The 23,864-nt window shown below is 41.1% G+C and overlaps 1 protein-coding gene across 2 annotated transcripts in view; it reads right to left on the bottom strand.

Annotated features, from left to right (window-relative positions):
* Window positions 1-23,864, bottom strand: part of pcxb (pyruvate carboxylase b) — a 307,003-nt gene that overhangs the window by 268,031 nt on the left and 15,108 nt on the right. For both annotated transcript variants that reach the window (XM_073474925.1, XM_073474926.1), the window contains exons 3-9: window positions 21,718-21,811; window positions 21,045-21,135; window positions 16,982-17,147; window positions 15,316-15,461; window positions 10,756-10,873; window positions 8,842-8,909; window positions 5,939-6,022 (exon numbers count right to left, since the gene is read on the bottom strand). In XM_073474925.1, the coding sequence (XP_073331026.1) occupies window positions 5,939-6,022; window positions 8,842-8,909; window positions 10,756-10,873; window positions 15,316-15,461; window positions 16,982-17,147; window positions 21,045-21,135; window positions 21,718-21,811 (767 nt within the window). The remainder of the gene's footprint in view (window positions 1-5,938; window positions 6,023-8,841; window positions 8,910-10,755; window positions 10,874-15,315; window positions 15,462-16,981; window positions 17,148-21,044; window positions 21,136-21,717; window positions 21,812-23,864) is intronic.

Below are 23,864 nucleotides of genomic sequence, written 5' to 3'. Positions count from 1 at the left end.
TTTCTCTTTTGCTTAGACTCCTTCACAGCGGCTAGCTCTGCCAAATCCCCATCATGATATAGAGACTTGGAAAGAGTGCAGAGACCTGCTGCCAAACTTCAACATAAAGACAGCTCCAAGATTCACTGGAAAAAGAGTGAAAATGCCTTAAGTGCAGGAAAGACGATGCAGCGCAGAGTAGAAAGAAATATATAGAAATAGCCTCAGGCAGGGTCAGTTGTATTACTAAATCTGGGACCGAATATAAAAAACTTCAAGCAGCAGCCAAGTTTGAGACATCATCACACTACCATAATGTCAGAAACAGATGCAGCACTTCTGTAGACCCATTTCTTTGATCCAGGCATTAAAAAAAAGGGCTTGTGCATAATATACTGCCATTATACAGTATGTGTAATTACTATAGAGGGGTGAATAAACAACCAAATGATCTAACTGATCCAAATACTACATTATACTTTAGCCCTTTCCATTTTATGTGCACAAAATGAGCTTTAAGGAGACCTATTAAGCTTTTTTGTTTTTTACTTTCCTGCAGTGCTTTATATAGATTCTTGTGCGTGTACAAGATCTTGAAAGTTAAAAAGGTCAAAGTCTGCACCAACTGAAGCTCCTCTCTCCCACAGAAAACACCGCTTCTGAAACGCCTCGTCAGCAGTCCTGCCGTTAGTTCTGTGAATTTGTGACATCATGCTGTGTCACCATGTCATACATTTGCATAATTTATGCCTAGCAGCTAGTTTTGCAAATACGAATTGATTTAGCACAGGTTGCTAGGTTGGTTGGTCTACTGAAAAGCTTGCGTTGAAGGCTAACAAGCAAGTTCAAATGTATGAAAACAAGTCAATTGATTACAGGTAAGCTGGCAAACCCTCACCTAAACTTACTGGTACTCTATAGCCCCTTTTCCACTAAGGAAAGTTCAGGTCCTGGTTCGGAGCCAGTGCCTACTCTGGGGATTTGACAGCAAAAGAACTGGCTCTCTTGCTGGTCCAGAACAAAGAACTGCTTACATCAGGGGCTGGGAGCAGTATTATTGTGACCAAGGACCAACTAAAACCACTTATGACCACCATTTTTAAAAACCAGGGCTAATGTAGTGGGTTCTGACTTACCCACAGGATAATTAAAAAAAGATCTTAACTAAGTGTTTTTTTACTAATGGGGAAGCAAGAGTGTCTTGTTTGGATGCCAATGTAGGCATGCAAAGCCAGGAGCAGTAATATATTTATAAGTCCCTGCTTCTGGATCTAACTTATTGACAACATTTATGAACTCAAACCCAGAAAAATCAATGTCCCAGTTTGAGGCTATTCATGTTTCAACAAAAACTAACAAAGAGATGGTTTTAAAATGGATAGAAGGAAGGAACAAAGCCAACCCAAAGAATATGAAAAGAACCGAGAGTTTGCAAGAGCTTTTGGGACCACTGAAGCCTTTTACCACATGCCTTTATGTGACTTTATCTCTTGAATTTTTTTCTGCAGGGATTAATAAAGTTTTATCTTATCTTAAATGACACTGGACATTTCTACACAGTACACAAGATGCGCCGCAGAGGAAAAGACATAAATGCTCGGGCAGTCCAGCAAAAATAAATGATTACTACTCTGTCAACAACAGTAAACACAGACGTATTCCTTATAAATTATGCAGTTGCCTGGATCAGCAACAAACAGACTGTCTAAACAGACTGCTCTTCACTTGTTATTGACACGTCCATTTGGGGCAGTCAATACAACTTTGTACATGTAGTGAGATACGTCAAATTTAATCTCCAGTGTTCGAGTCTGTTTAGTAAAAGCCTACCATAGGATTGTGCAGCATATGTGTTGTTTGTGCACAGATGTTGCATGACTCATAGACAGGACGTCTAACTTGTTAATGGTTGAGATTGGGGGATTGATGCCTAGATCCAGGCACTCAAGCTCACTTCCTATCATAAAAACTGATGCGCAACAAGCAAAACAAGCTCCAGAATTCAAACCTTTTCAACCCACTGCAGATGCAAAAAAAAAAACCCAAAACTGCTGCACAGCAACAGAGATATCAAAGAGATATTCAAAAAAAATTTGGAAATTATCACATGCAGCACATGGATGGATGGATGAGCAAGCAATGAAGCGCCCAATCAGTGTGTCCAATCACTGTGATTAGGGAATCCTCACACTGCTGAAGTGAGATGCATCATTAATAAAACTAATCAGGACTGGCTGAGATATTTCATGTGTTGGCGAAATGAAATGTCAGCCGAGGTCCATCCGCGGAAAACACAAAAGACAACAAAGACATGGCAGCCAGACAGTCGCAGCACCGAGGAGAGAAAAAAACAACAAAAAAACAAGTCCACAAAATCAGCTGTTTGAGCAGCAGATAACACATAACAAAATAACGGGCCATTTGACAATATCTCTGATTTCCTTGTGAGCTCTGGCCTGATACCCACTCTGAGCTCAAAGCCCTTTCTACCGAGAGCTGAAGTAACTTCCTGCAGCAGTCGGTGTTGCCAGGCAACTTTGTTCTCTAGGACATTCTATGAAGAAACGGCGTGGCCTGCAGCGAGTTCAAAGACTGCGCCGTTTCTCTGAAAGACTCAGATGGAGGCTGCTGATAATGGAAGATAGGCGATACAGCACAGACGGCGAGATGAAGGGGGACGAAGCGCCGGCACTATGGAGACGCCATTAAGACCAGATAAGAGGAATAGCAGGTGTGTGTGCAGGAGGAGGAGAAAAATGTGAGAGTGTATAGATCCGAGAGTGGTGATGATATATCATCCAGTGCATCTTTCTATTTTTAAATCTCTATGTTCATACAGAGTGTGTTTTTACAAGAGTGGGAGACTTTTTGTGGTGGGATCTGGTGTGTAGGTGCAAGTAGAAGCAGGAGACCCTACACTGTATGTGTGCTGCTTAATGTCTGGAACACTGTGCCAGTACATCCCAATGAGCTGCTGATTGAAATGAAAAGCCTCTAATTACAGTGCAAATTGAACTGGACACATTGAGGTGTCTGAGTGCAGCACTGAAAGAGTTGGCGTCTCCACCCGAAGAGTAAACTATATGGAAGACTGGCCTCTTGAGACAAGCACGTATATCTGCTAATGTGTGTTTGCGTCCAGACAATAGCACACGTGCTGCACAGACGTGCCATCTCCATCACTCCCTATTCTATAAGGACCACAGAACGCATTAAAAATAAATGTCGCCTTGCACCGTCTCACACACACCAACAGGCTGTGACAAACACACACGCATTAATAATAGCCATCGAGGTACCAAAGTTCAGCCTCAGTGCTGCTTAGGGAGCAGGTTTCAATACCTGCGGTGAGAGCCGGGCTCAGCTCTGAAGTGGAAGCCTTCACTGTGGGGACCGGCACAATGTGAAATGCAATCACAACACATACTGTAGCAGGGAAATGCAACGACAGGAGGGAGGGAGGGGGGGATAAAGGGGAGAGAGGAGGGGTGTTTGGAAGAAGATGAATGGAGGATGAGGCAGAGAGAAAGTGAGACCCCTGGTGATAATCTGCAAATGCTGCAGGTTTAATGCTTCAGCTGTGTGGATGACTTCTGTAACATGTTATAATAACCATCATTAATAAATGGTAAATGTATAGTTAATTAAACTTAGGTTAATAGTTATTTTACTGTAAGCAATGGAATGCTTTATAGACCATGTATTAAGCAACTGTAAAGGTTTATAAACATCAGCTGCAACTTGCTTCCAAATTAATCAAGGATTTTATTGGTTGTCAACAGTGTATTAACTATTAACTGATGTTTAATTAACTATACATTTACCATGTATTAAAAAAGGTATGTAAGAACTGGCCACCTGACAAATTCATACTCAATTCCGAATTAGGGAGCAGCATATCACCAGAGTAACCGCTAAATGAAGCCACCTTAGCTAAGTTAGCTCAGTTAGCCTTGCAGCTAGCCGTTCAGACTGGGAGCTCGGGGACCAGGGGATTGTCAGTGTTTACACCGAGCCCCCAGGAAGAGCGCCAGGCTTTGAAGACAGAATTTGTAGTGATTATTACATCATGACGTGACGGGGCCCAAAAAGACTTTTCCCAAAAGCTTACATTATGAAAGGAGCGTCAGAATCCCACAACTTCTTGTTTTTTACACTTTGTAATTAGTGAACAGCATACAGTATGTGTTAATTAGTGAGCTGTGGAGGTGCTGGGAGGTGTTTTTTTTTTTCTTTAAACTTTCAGACAGATACAGGCAAACTATTTTCCATTTTCCAGTATGCTATATAAATACATTTCTCAACATGTCAAACTTCTCCTTTAATAGTTCTTATAAACATTACTATCATTATCTTATCACTAATACTACAATAAAAGATGATGGTTTTGTTTATGTGTGAGTATTAAAAGTCATATTTTAATATCTGCGAACAGTGTGTTCCTTTTGTCCTTACATTGTCCACTTTGCCATGACGAGCATGAACTGAGAAATGTGTGTTTACATGTGAAGCAAACATTGAAACTGCAAATAAAGCTTGACAATGAATAAAGTTGAAGTTGCTGAATATAATAATAGGTAATTCATTTCAGAGTCTGGAAACTGTGTGAATGCAGCAGGGACATTTTGTCAGACGCTCATCACAGCGGCGCCTATGTGATGGAGGTGAAACATGTCCTTGCATGGAGTCAGTCTAGTTCCTCTCAAGAATAGTAAACATGCGTGTGTGTGCCTGTGTGTGCGTCAACCACACATTGTTGTTTAAAGAGTGAATCACTCTCTCATCTATATGTAGAGGAAAGTCCTGGACCAGAGCTCGCCACTGCCGCGGCTCATGAGGAGACATGACATGGTCCGTCACGTTACGCAGACATGCTGGATGATGTTGCGATTTGATTACTGCAGAAAAACACAACTGGAGCAAGGTCACATCACGAGTCTCATGTAAAAGTTTCTCGCCCTCTCTCTTACATAACCATTTCTCTATCAGTATCATTCAAGGTCATTTCTTTCTTTAGCAAATCACCATCCTCGTCTCCATCCTCCTCTTCCGCTCTCCTTCTTCACTTCTATTCATTCCTCAACTGGGCCATTACCTGAAAAGGCCATTACTTGAAATCTCCTCTGAGAGATGAGGCTTGACTTTTAAGTGATGCTGTCATCGTCGAGCCAACTTTTCAGCAACACTAAAGCCAGACCGCTGGGATTATAAATGATTTGAAAAAAAGGTGAAGACACAAGGTGAGCTCTTACTTTGCGGCGAATGTTTCTCTTCTTGCATTTTTGAACCTAATCAGAGTGCACGACTGGTGGCGAAAATCATTAAATAGTTTCACAGAAATGCACTCAAAGACTGCTCAAACATTCATTTCCAGGACCGCATTTACTGTCTGCAGTGTTGACATCCATTTCCACCCATTTTCAAATTGCATTTTCATTTTCCAGCGCACTAATGTCCTCATTTGAATCGCAGGTAAGTAGCGCATTAAAATTCCTGGGGAGAATCCTGTTGTTGTGCAGACCAGTTGTAGACAGACAAAAATGAACAGCATTGGGAATTTGCTCAGACTTCCTAATTACAGCGCAGTGCTTGAGCGGCCTCGCTTGGATAGCTTTTTTAGTTTCAGCAAGCCACTTCTCAAGTCTGACAACTTTTTGTTAAGTGATCAAGAGTCTGTAACACTGCACATTCAACTTGCCGACATTGACATTTTAAAAGGGAAATACAGGAAATACATTTAAGAGGAAATATGAATAAACTGGATTAACACCAGAATACAGCAACATGCATATTCAACATTATTTTAATACAAATTTAATAATTTAAGAGGGATTAAGTAGAGATTTTGTTCGATGTAAAATGGTCAGGTCCTGAACTTTGGGCAAAAGCCAGTTTGACACAGAAATAAAACAAAAAAGCAAAGAAACAGCAGGAATCACAAAACAAACAACAGACATACCTGTTTGGCGAGGTTCACAGAATCAGCGTGAAGTCGGTCTCTCAGATGAGGGTCCAGCTGGAAAGCCGGTGCGATTTCCACAACCTTCAAAACAACAGGATTTTATTGATAACGGCACAGTGACCACGGCATTGTCAGAATAGAAATGCAGCAAAGTGATAATCAGGATGACAACCACCATGAACATTTATGTTATCTACTGTTTATTCAATGATTACACCCACAAATCCTGCATCTTGCATAGTTCTGTTAATTCATCCTGACACTATGCTATAATCGGGGTAAATACTTGCAACCAAATTAAAATGTTTAATCAGTTTTGATTCATTTAGCCTGACACACCAGACCTCAAATGATTTTATTAATGTGCCACTGAAAGAAAAATGTAGTTCAAAATTCATAATTACTGTTTTAAGATACAGCAGTTATCAGCTCTGGAAAGCTATGCTACCCTGCATCCCTTTCATTCAGTGGATGTTATAATTTGAGGCCGATTACTTAACCGCAAACAAAATATGGAAAAAGACCACAGAGTGCAATGTATTTTCCATCGCAGAACAAGATTTACTTTCAAGATTCATGTTTATCTGCTCTGTGCCGTTTAGTTGAAGAGTAGGGCTGCGCGATATAGCCTTAAAATAACTTTGCTGTATTTTTAAGGCTATATTGCAATGCACAATATATATTTCAATACTCAGAAATCTTCTAAAAAGTACTTCATGAATGCTAGGACTGGCCAATTAAATCAAATATCACCATATTTTTGAGCAAATACTTCGGATGACTAGTGGTACTTTCACAAAATATTAACAATGATATTGTTGGTAAATGATTGTGGATATAATGATAAGTGGGTAAAGGCAAGTATTAGAACATGTAGAACAGTAAGAGCCTTTAAAACCAGGAAAAGACAGAACACAACATAATAATAATAATAATAAAGTTGTACAGGGCTGTGGTGGACAACTTTGTCACATGGTGTGAGCTGAACCACCTGCAGCTCAACACAACAAAGACCAAAGAGCTGGTGGTGGATCTGAGGAGAACCAGAACACCAGTGACCCCAGTTTCCATCCTGGGGCATAACGTGGACATCGTTGAACACTACAAATATCTGGGGGTGTTCATCGACAATAAACTGGACTGGACTAAGAACACTGAAGTCCTATACAAAAAGGGACAGAGCCGCCTCTATTTTCTGAGTAGGCTCCGCTCCTTTAACATCTGCCGGACTATGCCGAGGATGTTTTATGAGTCTGTGGTGGCCAGTGCTATTCTGTTTGCTGTTGTGTGCTGGGGCAGCAGACTGAGAATAGCAGATGCCAACAGACTCAACAAGCTGATCAGTAAGGCCAGTGACGTTGTGGGGGTAGAGCTGGACACTTTGACAGCAGTGTCAGACAGGAGGATGCTGTCGAAGTTGTGGGCGATACTGCAGTATGGCTCTCACCCTCTCCACAACACTCTGGTCAAACAGAGGAGCACCTTCAGCGAGAGACTGATTGCTCCCAAATGCATCACTGAGCGTACAGTAAAGTTGGAGGGCATAAAACCAAAACAATGAGCTAAAAGACGCTAAAATACCTTGAGTCTGGTGATAATTCTGTATTGGCTTTATCAACAAAAGCTACCCACAGTATAGAAGAAAGTAGAAAGTATCAAAGTATCATTTTCTTTGTCAGTTCTGGGCTACTGTAGAAACATGGCGTACAACATGATGGACTACACAAATGAAAAACATAATTATGAATATTGTTTTATATTTCTGCCAATATTACACTCAGCCCAGTGTGTTGGGTTGGCTATGTTGTAGGCTGATCTACTTCGTTCCACTGTGTCAAACAAGTCAACCCATCCAAAAGAAATAACTGAATCCAGTTCACAACTACATGACCCATGTCTGATTTTTAGAAAATAAAAACCACAAGAACTCAATTTAATTTTTTTTTTAACAAATCTCATCCAAATAAAAAAAAAACCCTCTCCAAGTATGAAAAGCACTTCCAAGACACAGTGAAAAGCTAAAAATATCCTATCAGCACTCTACCATCCCTAATCTATTTCAACAAGCGACTATTCTTGTTTCTGAGATTCAAAAAGATCTTAGATTAAGGGCAAAGGCAGATTAAGTCGCACAGAATCAAAGAGCAGCAGCTCTGGCATGAACAGAGCCGCTAATATGATTATCATCTATAATTTGATTAAAGGGAAAGGAAGAAAGTGATGGAAACACATGATTGAGACTGCTTTGAGGTGACAATATCTAATGAAATATTACACGTGTTAATCAGCTTCCTCTGATGAAAGCATTGTTGCAGTGAGTGACGATTAGATGACAGTTTGCTCTTTCACGTGATATTCAGACATTTTTGTTAATTTGACAATCAGGTGACGCTGTAATACCTAATTTCTTTCCAGTAGTAGCTGAAACAATCTGTGAGAAATAGCCCTGACTAATTAATGAGCATCAATTCAAAGCTTTATACTCTTAAAGAAACTGTTTTTGTTGATCCAAGATGATTTGGTGGGGAATTATGCAGCTGCTGCAGTTGTGGCTAATTTTTATTGGTATATAATCCTCTTACCTCCTGCTGTTCAGGTCACTATGACACCCAGGGCCACCAGTGCCATAATCATCATCGCTATAATCACCTTATTTGTTAATGTGTTGCTTAATTGGCCTGTTTGCCTGAATAAAAAGGGAAAGAAAACACTGGAGTCGTTTGTAGACTCAACAGACTGCAGCGCCTGAGGGTTTGATTCCCGCTCATGACCTTTGTTCCATGCCCGCCCACCATCACCATCCACTTCATGCTAATCTAAGTACAAATGCCATGAAGATAATCTTAAATAAATTCAAACATTAAGTTGGGGTTGGATGAATTTTAAAAAGAGCACTTCACCTTTTGGTGTCTGCGCTGAATGGAGCAGTCTCTCTCGTAGAGGTGGATGACATTACCATATTTATCGCCTGCGGGGAGAGAAAGGGACAAAGAGAAGTAGGTGAGGAGGAACAAAGAAAATTATAAGATAATCAGGGGTATGAAGAAAATGGTGGTTTAAGTTCAAATGAAGGAGGAGTAGAGAAGTCTTTCCTCCTTGATTTACTGTGTGGTACGTTCATCTTCTGAAATCACAGACAGCTGGCGTTCATAATATTGACAGTTTCAGAACTTTAGGACTGAAATTCAGGAGCAGGAGTCACAGTTTGACTCCTGTACAACTCACACTTATCTGTATACAGCATGAAATGACATCAGACACTAGTCATAGACCGACAGTCAAATCTCCAAGGGTGGCTAAGGCCTGCAAGTAAGAGTCCCTTCAACAGCTCACTTAAATGTCTTTACAATATCTTTTACATGACAGATTTTTCTCTTTCTTTAAGTAGTTTATTTTCTGGGGTGTCTGGCCAGAGAAATGTCCAATAATGAAAAGCCCCAAAAATGACATTTCTAGTCTTTTAACCAGCATTTCACAGAGCTGTCACCATTTTAACATTTTTATGAATAATACACAGCAAAGGTTGATAAGACAAAACCTAATGGCCTGCAGCTGACATGTATTTATTTATTGTCACTTAAACAGTCAATTATTTCCTTGATTGCCGTTTAACCTATAAAACATTAGAAAACAGTTAAATGTTTTCTTCAAATGTGTTGTCGGACCAATAGCTGAAAAGCCGACTTTCTAATTGTTGCAGCTCTTGTATATAGGCATATATGCATGAATGTTATGCATCCCTAACAGCCAACAGGGGTCAGCTGGCAGTAAACAAGCTCACTATCCAGTGGTAGACCAGCTTCCTCTATTGGCCATGTGACCATTGTCTTGGACATATCACTTTGACACATACACCAGTCAGCCAAAAGACTAAGAGATGGATAATGTGTGTTGATGACCTGTCTCTGCTTAAATATAATTTTTTCTCTCTATATTGTAGTGCCACAATTGACCAAATATTAATCGCACAGTCCGACACGCCTCAAAATTGATATCCTACAGTCGAGCACAGACTGTGACCGAGAATTTATTAAACCCCTCTCACACAGTATGCCCTGCTAGATCTCTGTTATCGCACAGTGTTAAAAAGGGCCTGAAAAGCAGCAAGGATGAAGGAAAACAGAGAAAACACAGAGGCAGGAGAAACAAAATGAGATGGTGGGAGGCAGGGAGGCAAAAATAAAGGAGGAAGACAAAAGGGGAGACACTGAAAAGCATTATATTGAAAGTGAAGAAGGGGAAGGTGGGGGCAGAAAAACAGAGGGCTGGCAGAGACACAGCTTTAAACAGGTAATTCAGAAAAATCACAAAATCCCTGCATGCCCTAAAGACCGTAATTAATCACAGTGACCACACACACACACACACACACACACACACACACACACGTAAATGCTGAAACATGCACAAAGGTAAAGACACAAACACAACCGTACAAACCAGAGAGACATAGGCCTGATAGCATAAGCACTTACAGTAATGTACACGTGCACACACAAACGCACGTTTACATGCGTTGTGCAGCTCAAAGTGCAGACACTTCCTGTAAGTGTCCGTGTTGAATTTCAGTTCTATAATATTGAGTGGCAGTAGAGTTGCATTCACTATAATAAGAAATAATGGCTGGCGAATCCTCTGCTGGCCAATAAATCTCCTTCACTCTCATTGTTCATCTGTCTCGCCTCCTCCCTCAGCACTGCTGCAGAGTTCAAGGACCTCTATGCTACTTAAAAGACTCTGATCAATTCACGTAAACAAAAAAACAGACACAAAGTTAAAGGCAAACACATAGTAAAGTCGCAAAGTGCACTTACCTAGGATCTGTACTTCAATGTGTCTCGGCTTTTCAATGAACTTCTCAACAAACAGGGCTCCGTTCCCAAAAGCCGCCAGGGCTTCAGAGTAGGCCCGCTGGTAATTCTCCTCCAGTTCCTGACAAACAGACGAGAAAAATCCATACGTGTCTGAGTTACTGCTGCTATTCAAGAAGCAAGAGTCTCACAGCAAAGGATTTGTGTGTTTTTTAGAGGGGTTTCACTGCCGCACAGACTATATTTCTAAGTCCTCTAATCTCTGTATCAGGCCAGTTAGTTTTATTTACTATGTCTTTTATTTCCTATTGTAATCTCTTTTATTTCCCTCTCCCTCGCCTGTCGTTCACATGTGATGTTTTCTTCATCTTTTTCTCTCTTCTGACACAAATGTTTACACGCCCTAAGGGAGCAAGATTCCTCACAACATCTCTGGGACCAGGCTGTAGGAGGTCACGACGGAGCATGCTGGAGGTCACGACTCAATCTGTGTCTGTCAGTCTGTGACGTCCTGCCGGCCCCATCAAGTCTCGTCTATTGGGGAAAGACTGAGTCACCCATCATGCACCCCCTTCTCTTTTCCCTGTGCCTTAGGAGGGGCTATTCGAGCCCATCCTCAGCTGTCATCTCATAGCCTTGAGTAAAGATGCTCTTGATGGCAGAACAACAAGGGTCTCAAGTAGCAGACAACATCAGCATCGCCCAAAGCAGGCATGCATTTCTGTTAAAGCTTTGCACATTGGTTTGTTGACTACCTTTTTGAGGTCTCGAGTTTGGCATTACGTCATCATCATCTTCGTAGCTAGAAGTGATTATAATTGGAGCAGAGACTTGAGCTGGGAAGGATATCTTGATTGGATCTGACTGAGAACCGGAGGACACACTGTGGTAGCGACTTGGCAATCACGAGGCAGCCACGCCCTATAGCGTACCCTGCCTTATTGTCGATTTTAACTCTAAATAGAAGCATCGTTTACATAATGAACATCATGCTGTGTTAAGGAAGACTTGAAACTAGCGATTGAGATCATAAACTCATTCGGAAACTTTTTACTGTGGTAATAAATCAAGTGAGAAGTACGGCCATTTTCTCATAAGCTTACATACAGTATAATCTGATTTATTTTCAAAACCAGTACAGCCTTCTGCTTCAAAAGGTACTTTAACCCGGACCAGAAAGCTCCATCTATATTTCATGCAGAACATATCTGCACTATTTTGATAATTGATCAATCATTTGAGTCATTTCCAAGCAAAAATTTCAAACGTGCTGGTTGCAGATTCTCAAAAATTAGGATTTGCCATTTGTCATAGTAAATTGAACATCGTTGCCGTTTTGAATGCTGGATGGACAAAACAAGCCATTTGAAGGTGTCAGCTTGGGCTGTGGGAGATTGTGGTGGGCTTGTAAAGTTTATTTCGTACCAGGCATGTCCAGACTAATCCATCGAGGGCCGTGTTGCTGCAGGTTCTCATTCTAACCGAGCAGGAGCACACTAGGCTCGGCTCATTTAATCATCTGATTTCGTCATCAAACAGTTGATTGGTCAAATCAGGTTTACTCTTGATTGGTGGGAACAAAAATCTCCAGCCACTCAACCTTTATGGAATAGTTTGGACATGCCCAATCCACAGAATGACTGGCAAATTAATCAATAATTGAAATCTACATCACAAATTATTTCAGCCTCCACTAATCATCCACACAATTGTCTGGTTATGGTCAGGAAAAAGGCTTCTGCAACCGCCAGAGAAATAAACCTACTATGTAATGAAATGGGAATTTGTCAAAGCATGCGAAGCCACTGGAAAGAACACTTACAACTCGCACTGAATCATAAGTGCAGGGAAAAGGAATTCAAAGTCACACCTAGCTACGGTGCACCTCTATTTTTGCAAATGACAGAAAAGACTTTTGAAAGACTCAAAGTTAGCAGAATTCCATTTGCACCCCTTCCACATCAGTTCAGTCCGTCTGTCAGCTCTGGCCACTGGAGCTTTGATACGTGCCGCTCTCCTTTTCTCTCGCTCTTTGGGAAAGCACATCACGTCAAAGTCGGAGCCAAATATCTGGCACTTTAATTCTTCCTTGCTTATCAGTAAACATACACATCTCATCCTGCAAAATATGTTGAGAACAGTTAGGCCCACTGTTAATTCAGAATACAAATGACCCACGAGCTGGGCTTGATGGAATATAAAGTCAACCTACGCATTGTTGCGTGGAGTCCCGAAAGTAAAGAGAAACCTCTTTACAATGTCTTCACATCATATTAGCTGGAGCTGCTGAGACCTCTGACTCGACTGAATTACTAGAAATGTCAACAACTAATTAATTAGACCGGGGTACAACTTAGAAAAGGTCGTTCTTTCCAATGGATTACTGACTTGTGAGGCTCATTGACTACAGTACAACGCAACGCTGCCATTCCTCATGTAGATCAGTGAGGAGCTGCTATGGCTGGCACCGAACTTACTCAATCAAATGTGATGGACTTCTGTGGGCTCAGTGAATGTCACTGCCACTGGAGCCCCCAACCAATAATATAACACTAATAAGAAAATTGACAACTGGAGCATCTTAATTTGCACTTAGTTACAGTTTAGTATATACAACTAGTGTATGTTTTAAAGTTTTTTGGTGTATGAATTTGACAGGTGGCCATTCTTACATATTGCACCTTTAAGTACTCGACTCAACAAAAAATATATAACAAAAGAGTCATTTATAGACTCTTTAATGCAGAAATGTAAGATATTAGACCTTTAAATAAAAGCAGCATTTTGGGTAGGATATTCACATGACCTAATTAAATGTGACTTGCATCTTTTTTTAAGCTCATACAAAGAAATAAAGAAGATTAAATGCCACCAGCTATGACAGATGAGGAGGTGGCATTGCTCTGTGCAACTCTGATTCACCACTGATCTCTGACCTCTTCTATCTGATTGGACAACAACCAGCTGCCTGCTGAAAAAAACTTCGACATGGTCAAACTTGAGAGGCACAGTGCCCCCGTAACTGCTGTGAAGCACATCTGCCACAAGGCCTGCACTGAATTAAAAAGGCATGACAACTTGTTTCTTCCTGGTGTCTACGGGCCTCGAGGAGTCATTTTCTCTTTGAGACACATATTTTGGATAAAGTCATCTACTCAAGGGAGAACTTTAAATAATTCTGTTGATTTTATTCTACCGTTAATAATGCACAACACATTTACAATAAAAACAAAATCGAAAATCATAATTACACTACCATTGAACCATTGCAAGTGAAACAGCATTATTGGTCTTGCTTGGCCCAGTGTCCAATAACAATCAACTGAGGTTAAGAGTGTTGTTCTTGGAGGTTAAAACTCAACGTCCATTGTTAATGTTTCACAAGCATCTCCCAAAACACCACTTACAGTGAGTGAGCAGCTGTTGGCTATCCATGCTGAAAAGCCTTATGAATATATATTTGGTGACTGTGGATTTATTTAGCTGTCTGTAAGCACTATGATTAAATATTAAACACGCAGCATATTCAACATAGATGGAACAAGACTATCACCAGTAGGAAAATGTTGTTCATTATGTATAAGGTAGCCTTTTACCTTTAAGTCTGTTTTTAGTTTTCTGGACTTTGTACAGTGTGTTTATTGTTGCATTATCAAGTTGGAGTACAGATAAGAATGAAAGTTGTGCCTTTATCTTTTGTGCTTTGTGTTTGAAGTAAAGCTAGGCTACAATCTAGAACTGAAAGGTCGAGCAGGCTTTGACAAATCAGTCATAACTTTATTAGTCCTATATGAGCGGTTTAGTAGAAACCATAAATATTATAACCAAGACTAATATACAGCAGCTGACAAGGGCAAACGTGCTGCAACTTAAGAAAACATAGGCGAATAGTCAAAACATGAGCACATTAAAAAAGGTGCCTTATGTATGAATTGGCCACCTGTTGAATTCATTAACAAATAGGGTGCAGCATATCACTTGTACCTGCTTACTGCTGCACACTGTAGCTGCTGTTAGCTAGTTAGCCGTGCAAAAAGTCCTGTTTTTGCCTACACTTCAGCCCATCATTGCTGTCTGGGTGATGAAACCCTTAAAGTGGTTGAAAGGAGGAAGATGACGATGGTTGTGACAGATTGGTAGATGTAAATCCACCAAAGGATGCACAATACATGGCTACTTTCAGCACACATCAAGTTGTTGAAGAATTTATTGTTCCTGCCTACAGTTTTCCATATATGTATGAAGTGTTTGAAAAGTGGGCCCTGGTCATCTGTAATATTGAAAGGCTGTTATTATTTTCAAGCCTTCAACACACAGAAATCACTCCGGGTGACAGAGGCAATTTCAGAACGCACACACCCCAAAACACACAGAGTGAATGGTGGCCAGAAAGATAAATGACCAGGTTGTAATTTCACCTTTGATTCAACACAAACAGAAAATTAATGAATATGAAAACTCAAATTTGTCATGAGGCAGTCAAGTTGGTTTTGTTTTCTCCATGTTGTTGGAACAAGCTGGTAAATTACATCTTTCACAGGAGCGTAGAGCACAGGGGCTCACCTCGTACTCTCTGACCACCCTCATGCCGCGACCACCTCCTCCGTAGGCCGCTTTGAAGATGATGGGGAAGCCGTATGTCTGGGCGAACGCCTGCGCCTCATGCAGGCTGGCGATGGGGGCATCTGTTCCTGGGACCACGGGTACACCTAAGACAGAGGGTTGGTAGATGAGTAAATGGATACACAACTGAGAAGCGTTTCACTTTGAAAGATTCCAAATGCTTTATTTTATGGCAGAAAAAAAAAAATCACCTAGAACTGCCAGGCTCTATTAACTTCACACTGCATTTGAGCCTCACAAGGTCGAATTTTGTTTTACAGCAGAAAGGAGTTGCTTTACGCCGCAAAAATAGGAGAAGGATGCTGTTAAATCCATATAAATAGAGCACCATTTTTCACAGTTTCTTGCAGCAGCAAATGGAACAAGTTAAAGGCTGGAAAATATATGTTCTAAAATGTTCATCTCCCACAGTAAAGACAAAATGAATGCTCGGAGAGGAAAAGACCAACGCTAGCAGAGCAATGCCAGGGTGAAAGGTGGAGGGAGGAGGGGGAGTGAGTCATCATCACGACAGCGTGCAACCAGGGTTTGTGGCAAATTTGATTTAAAAAAATTTAGAAACACTGTTATCAATAAGACTTCAGGCTTGACAACAGGTATTCATATCATGACTTTCCTTAAATCTCATCTTCTGCAATACAGTCATCCTCTGCTGCAGAACGAATCACCATGACGTCGCGCGAACAACGACAATCACTTCCTGGTAGACAACTGACGGTTACAGTAATAGATCCTTTTCACGGCAGACATTTTGACTTCACAGAGCAGGAAAAGACGTCATTAATGACGGCTGCAGTCCATTTAGGTGAGCTCGTTGCAGGGCTCTGGTATTGTGCACGCTCACTCACTGACCTGGCTTACTGGGTCACATAGAACAGAGCCATCGTCAATGTTGATGGGTTTAAAATTAAAATGTCTGCTGTGAAAATGGCATTTGCATTTATTATTATTTCTTTATTGATGAGTGCAGGTTCAGCAAACATTTTCAAGGTATTCACATTTCCTTGTTTTTTAAGGAATTGTCGGTTTTACATATTACAGGCGGAACATAATTGTAATACTCCCCCCCTCATTTGTTCATACCATTTCCCCCATCTCACCCTCACTAGAACTTTACTCACAACAGTGTGTATCCCTTTTCCTTTGCACATATTATTATATTCACACATATTATACTCCCCCCGGGGTGCAGCTGTCATTTTCTTTATTATTATTGACTGATTTTTTTTTTTAAGCCTAAACAAACAAAATAAACAAACTCTTTGTTTTCATGACTGAATAAACAAGCTGACCTTAGAGGACAACACAATTTCATACCGTTTAACTTGGGTACTGGGGACCTTATATTCCTCTGAGAACAGCTTGTTTATTCAATTATGGAAAAGATAAATATTTCTGAGGGTTAGGGTTATTATTACCTCATTAATATTGCGAACATTAAAATTATGAGAAATGTTTCTTCTCCAAAACTACATACGAAAGAGCCGTCATCCTATAAAAAAGCATCAAACATGCCTTTTGATGAATCGGATGTATACGTTTTGAAAAATATGATGGAAAAAAATAAGAGAAATTGTATGTAAGATGTATGTGATTGCTTCTATACCTGCAGAGATGGCTATGGAGCGAGCCTCCACCTTGTCTCCCATCTTGCGCACCGTCTCCGGGGAGGGCCCGATGAACATGACATCTGCGTCCGCGCAGGCCTGGGCAAAGTCCGAGCGCTCGGACAGGAAACCATAGCCTGGGTGGATCGCATCCACATTGTTGTCCTAAGAAAAGAGACAGGGAGAGGAAAACAGGTTATTTGCATTCATTAGATTTCTGTGCATTTCACCTTTTGGCTTAAGCGTTACTGCTTTTTAAACTCATCTTTGTATTTCACATTTAATTTTTGTTTTGTGCTGTAATATTTGCCAGTGAAGCCCAGAGAAAGGAAACGCATCCCAGCTGAGCAACAGGAGTTCTGTTAAATAGCGAGCCACTGCTGGGCTCCAGTTAACACTTGGCTGACTATCTGTGAGGGAAATGAAGAGTCATCGCACACTCTAACCTGCATATGAAACTCTGGGTTAATGACGGATTTTATTCTCACTCTTTCTTAGTTACAATCGCCTTAATCATCATCTACTCAATGGACACCAGTGGGAGACTGAGCGAGCAGACAGCCACGCATAATTTGAGGGTCAGGGGGAAGTATTGAGAGCGCGCACACACACACACACAAACACACACACACACACACACACACACACACACACACACACACACACACACACACACACACACAAACACACACACACACACAGGGAAGCAGACAGACACAAGTAGCTCCCGAGCTTGACAGATAGAGCCATCTCTGGATCAGTATGTGCCATCTGCTCTTGGATATGAGGCGGACTATAATTATGGGCTGTCCCGTTGTTAAGGGAGCTGTTACTAGGCCAGGGGAGGCATGGAGCCACACACACACAAAATGCAGCCAGTGCACACACACACATGAATGCAAAAAGACATGGATGGTGGATGATGATTCACACACACAGGTTCGCACACATTCATAAAGCGAGATCACACGCTCGTACTTTCACAGTGGCAGGCCGACACACACATTTTTACATGCAACGCAGCTTTAAAGACACACAGAAGGAGCTGGGACGGAGATGGATGGTTATTTTGGTCACACAGTAACAGAGTGATACGCAGTGTGAAGAGGAGGTAAACATACACTGGGAGAGAGACACACACACGCACGAACACACACTACGTTGCTGGCATGGGGTGGCTGGGCTCCCAGATAGGCAGACGGATTTTGAGAAATGAGTTGGCCGGCTGACCGCATGCCCACGCAGAAAATTATAAACCATGCGAGATTGATCAGAAAAATGATAATGAACAACTGTCAGCGCATCCTGGAGGGATAGATGGGGGGGGGGTGTGGAAGGGAGAAGAGGTAAACAGATCTGATTTAATGCAGAGATAAGTGGCAGGGGGAAGTGAAGGAGAGGGAGACAGGTGGAGAATGATAGTAAAGAACGAGGGAAGAGGAAGCAAGGAATGTGGAAGGAAACCAGGTGTTTAAGGGATGGAAGGCGACAAGGTGTTTCTTTTCCATCTAACAAAGCTGAATACAGGGTGAACAGAAAGGGATAAAGGGGATTTGTCAGGCACTTGTCAGCCTAATTGTATGCCACTGAATTGAATGCAATGAGAGGAACAAGACTTTCCAACTTTAGGAAGATAGCAGGGTTTTTTCTTCAAGATCAAATGTAAGTTGACATGCCGGAGAATGGTGTTTCAACTGCATAAAAACCTCAGCTAAGAGAAAGAAACACAAAAGATCAGGTGTAGTGACTTAGGCTGTCACGGTTTCTTTTTTCTTTCTGCACATTTACATAAATGAGGAAGGACAAGATGATTAGTTGTCTTTAGAGTTGTTGGTAGGCTCAGTTTTTCCACCAGGCTAACCATTTTCCACTAATTCCAGCCTTTGTGCTAAGTTAATTGCTAACGCACAGACAGGATGTTAATAATCTTCTCATTTGTCTCCCAGACAGAAAGAAAATATGAAACACATTGTGAAAAATTTCCTTTAATGCTATTTAAGTCGATTACAAAGTAACCGCCTTCAAAGAAAAGAGAACCGTGATGGCTTATTCCATTAGTTAAACTTCTGAACATGCAAATTGTACTGCAGGGTTCCCACACCTTCTTAAACATCATATGTTTAAATTTTCATTTTCAAGTTTACATTATCATTTAATAAAGTCCCCTATGGGCTTCTGAGCTCAATACCATCCAAGACGGCACAAGTTGAATGCCTGGAAAGAAAACTTGCAAATTGAAATTTCGGATGGAGATTGGAAAGCAGCATGTGGTAATGCTCGTAAAATGACAATAAACACACGTCTTAAACTAATACAGTATAAATGGTTTATGCGGACATATGTGACACCGGTGGATTAAAATCGATATAATAAAAACAGACCAGGCATATGCACAAAATGTATGGAGACTACAGGAACATTGTTTCACTGTATTTGGCAATGCAGAAGCATTCAAACCTTTTGGGAGGAGATAAGACCCTGAGCTTTTTCTGTTGGGCTTATATCCAGAGAAATATAATTTTAGCAAAAAGGAACAAACATTTATAGATCTCGGCTTGCTTTCCGCCAAAAAATGTATTGCACTGCTATGGAAATCCATTCACAGACCAAGCACTACTCAATGGATAAGACAGATGTTATCGGGCATCCCATTAGAAAAGATAATGAATACTGAAGGCCAAACAGCATGTATTTGAAAGTATGTGGAGACCCTTCATTACTTTCATTAAGGACTTCGGTTTAACATGTGATTTTGTTGTTTTCTTTCGTGTGAATATATGTTTTTTCCATAAAAGTAAATTAATGTCTGCATATGAGTGCATATATGTACCGCATATATTACCCACTCTCCTAACCATACAGCACTTATTGTGTACAGCGAGTTACACAGAATGTGAAGCTGTATCTTCTGATGCTAAAAATTAAATAAAAACATTGTTGGATCAGGACGTTTCGAGGCTAACTGGTTAGCGTGCTAACTTAAGTAGATATCTACGTAGACATCGGGAAATCAAAACTGCTATTTATTCAAATTCTGTTGATAATCATAGTTAATTTTTGAATGTTTTTCAACTAGAATTCTTACATATAGCCCCTTTAATGTCCATTTTTAAAAACTTTCAAGGCCTAGGACTTTCCCCATTTGTTCAGCCCCGTCAACACATACACAGGTATTTCTTTAAAGAAAGCTTTTACTCTGCTTTTTGACACCTTCCAGGGCCAAGATATTCAGAGATCCCACCGTCAGTGTTAACATATGGACGGGCAGAAATGGAGATTTTATGATATTGGAGGATTTGAGTTTGATGTTGACAGAATGGACGTTATATTGTTTAACATTATATTTAGAGAGACCCTAATAGACAGTGATAATACAATGATGGAAAGGAGAGACTAAAACAGTGGCTTACAATGTTTTGCTGACAAAACAGCATAATACAGGAAGATTCTGTGAGGAGCGGTCGTGTTTCCCTGCCTCGTTTATTGCATTTTCTGCAACTAATCAGCCAACCACAGACACACAATCCGCTTCCTGTTTACAACGGCATGAGTGTATGTGAACGGCCGTGTGATATGCATTTTCAGGTGTGTTAGTATGGATGGATATAATTTCTAAGTCAGTGCTGAATCATTCATCTGGACAGAGATCGTTTCTGTTAAAAACCCCATTTTTAAAAATAGCTGAGTACATGTGGCCTGGGCCTAAGTGCAGGATGGAGCCGATAGTTAACAACACACGGCAAGCTTCTCTATAAATGAGTAATGTGTGTATGTTGTTCACAGAGCAGCCAGGGCTCAAGCTTTTTATCGCATGCCAACACACTGGTGGCATTTCAATGCACATAATTATGAAGACCTTGAAAAGTTTAAACCCATTTTTGGATTCTGACAGAAGAGATTTAAACAGTACTACAGCAATTTAGTACTGCACTGTCATAAAATTGGGAGAAAATAGATTTTAAGTCCCTAGTATGAGTTGAGCTCCAAAAAGGAGTCATGTCACTGAAAGTCCTCACCCCTTAATACCATCCTTTATCACATCTCCTGGTAAATCCTCTTTACCTTGGCTACTTTGATGATGTCCGGAATGTCCAGGTATGCTGCAACAGGTGGCAGGCCTTTTCCTATCAGGTAAGCCTCGTCTGCCTTCTGCCTGTGAAGACAAAGGATTTAATATCAGTGCAATGGGATGGAGGGGGGGGGGCAGCAAAGGCATACGAAATACACAGATGTGCACCGGCTCTGACAACCATTACAGCTTCATGACAGTGTTTCCAAGCTCTCATTAGACAAATAAAGCCCCTTTAAATACTCAGATTAGACATGCAATCAGCCTTTAGGATAGGACAAATACGGTGGTAAGCACAATCATATAACAAGATTTATTTGTCTGTGAAGGACAATTTAGAAAAACAGACATTAAAGTGAGGCAAAGGATGTCTGTGCATGTAAACTAAGCAGTGTGATTACCTGAATGTTTGTTATGTCAATACCATTATACTTATGTCCCCACTTAATACCATTTGCCAAACAAAGAACCGGCCCAAAGCGCTGCAGAGGACAAAAATGCTCCCAAGCTTACTTTAATTGCTGTTGGCTCTGATAAACTGTTAGCATTTCATGGTCAATACCCAGCAGTGGCAGCCCAGCAGTTTACCAAGATGTCCATCAGTTACGCTGCCTTTATTTAAACCTGAGTGGACCCATTCGGCTCTAATGTAGCAGAGATCAGTACCTGTGCATCTGTCCAGTGTCCTGCTCGGAGTAGACGGCCACGGTTCGAATGCCCAGCTCAGTGCAGGCTCTGAACACACGGATGGCGATCTCACCTGGAGGGAAAGAAGAAGACACAGGTTGTTAACTCATCAGCCAAAAAATGTTTTTGTTCTGCTCTGCCACATTTTGCCTAACGGTTTCCTTCCTAAACGTTGCTCTTCCTCTCCTTCATGTTTATTCTCTTTATTATTTAAATGCGTCGCTATTTTTCATCCATACTTTATTACATTCTATGTTTTCTGAGGATTTTCATAAGCACACATTTTAGCAAACATCGTGTAGCAACACTTTTTTTTGACAAGTGCCTTTGCTGTAAGAATAAAATAAACTTTGAAAAACTGAAAATAAGACGAATCCATCTGGTGCATTTTGTCACAATGTGCAGAGATATCCACAGACACGGCAACAAGTCTACTGTGTTTTGCTCAAGTCTGAGAACACAGAGTGTAAAATCTCGGCTTTAGACAACCAAAACACTGCCTGCCTTTAATCTTGCTGTCACTGGAGCCAAATACTTGTTTTTCAAGCTACACGCATTTTGGGGGAGAGAAAAAAAAAAAAAGGTTAGCTGCTGAAAACCAGCAAGATGGGTTGTTCTTGCTTGAAGGCGAGGACAGCGTTCAAACATTTGAGGAGCATTACAAAGCAAAAAGAGAGAGAAAAGCAAGCAAGAGAGAAACTGAAGCCTGGGGAAGGACAACAGGAGAGACATTAAAAAGGATGACAAAATTAAAGAGGACAGAAAAGGTAAGGACAAGACAGTGAAGCCAGCCAGATGAAATGTAGCGGATTTACAGTGAGAATTGCAGAGAATGAAAAGTCAAAAATACAGAGAAAACACAACGTTTAGAAAGAGAGAAAATGAGCAAGAGAGAAAGTGAATCATGGGGAAGGACAACAGTTGAGACATCACAAAGGATGACAAGTTTAAAGAGGACAGAAAAGGTAAAGACAAGACGGTGAAGCCAGCCAGATGAATTATAGCGGATTTACAGTGAGAAATGCAGAGAATGAAAAGCCAGATAATACAGAAAGTTTAGAAAAGACAAAAGGACAGAGGAACTGAGGTAGTGAAAGAAACACAGTTTGGCAAGTTTAACAAAATGACAAATAAGTGGAAAGGAGACAAGAAAAGCAGTGGAGGGGAAAAAAGGGAGGGAAATGAAGTAAGGAATGAAAAGAGGGGAGTGAAAGGGCAAAAAGGAAGAGAGCAAGTGGCTCAGAGGAAAATCACATCTGACAAGTGCTGAAAAAGACGGAGAGGAGAGGAGAGGAGAGGAGAGGAGAGGAGAGGAGAGGAGAGGAGAGGAGAGGAGAGGAGAGGAGAGGAGAGGAGAGGAGAGGAGAGGAGAGGAGAGGAGAGGAGAGGAGAGGAGATTAGTGAAAGAATGCAATGGCAAAGAGGAGATGTGCTTGGTGAAGTGGAATCAGGGCAGATATGATACGATGGTCCGGTCACACACACACACACACACACACAGAAGTCAAGCACAGTCCGGTGCACTGCAGTGTGATGAATGTGATCTAATGCGGTGTTGATATCGTGTCTCGCCCATGCGAAGGAGAGAGATTGACGGAAAGCTCTGCAGTGTGTGTGTGTGTGAGTGTGAGTGTGAGAGAGAGAGAGAGAGAGAGAGAGAGAGAGAGAGAGAGAGAGAACGTGTGGCAGAGACCACAATCTATTTGAATCAAATTGATGGATTAAAGCAGTTAAAAAGAGCCTTTATAGGAGGGTAGACATGAATGTATGCATGCATTATGCTCAATGCAGTCTTATTGCGCGCAGCTGGAGGCCTTTGCCACGAGGTGTGTGTAGAGTCAGAATCGTATAGGAAAAGTGCCAATCAATCAAATCATGAAAACACTGAACCTATTCAAGCATTTTAAATGTATATAATGGGAAATCAGAGTCACTAATTGCACACTGAGGGTCTGTCTGGACAGCTTTAGCCTCAACAGCACAGGGTCCGGTGATTACAAGTATTACCGGGGCACGCCTGTGATGTTATGCTGCGTGCAACGACTGCGCTGGCCATTACTTAGTGTTTCTGGGCTTCTCTATAATTATATTTCTATTCACATCTCAATCACAGTAATGAAGGCTCC

The sequence above is a fragment of the Pagrus major genome, chromosome 10 (genome assembly GCF_040436345.1).
Source record: "Pagrus major chromosome 10, Pma_NU_1.0".
Classification (NCBI taxonomy): Eukaryota; Metazoa; Chordata; class Actinopteri; order Spariformes; family Sparidae; genus Pagrus; species Pagrus major.
Note: the sequence above shows the minus strand (reverse complement) of the source record. Positions and strands in the feature narration are given on the sequence as shown.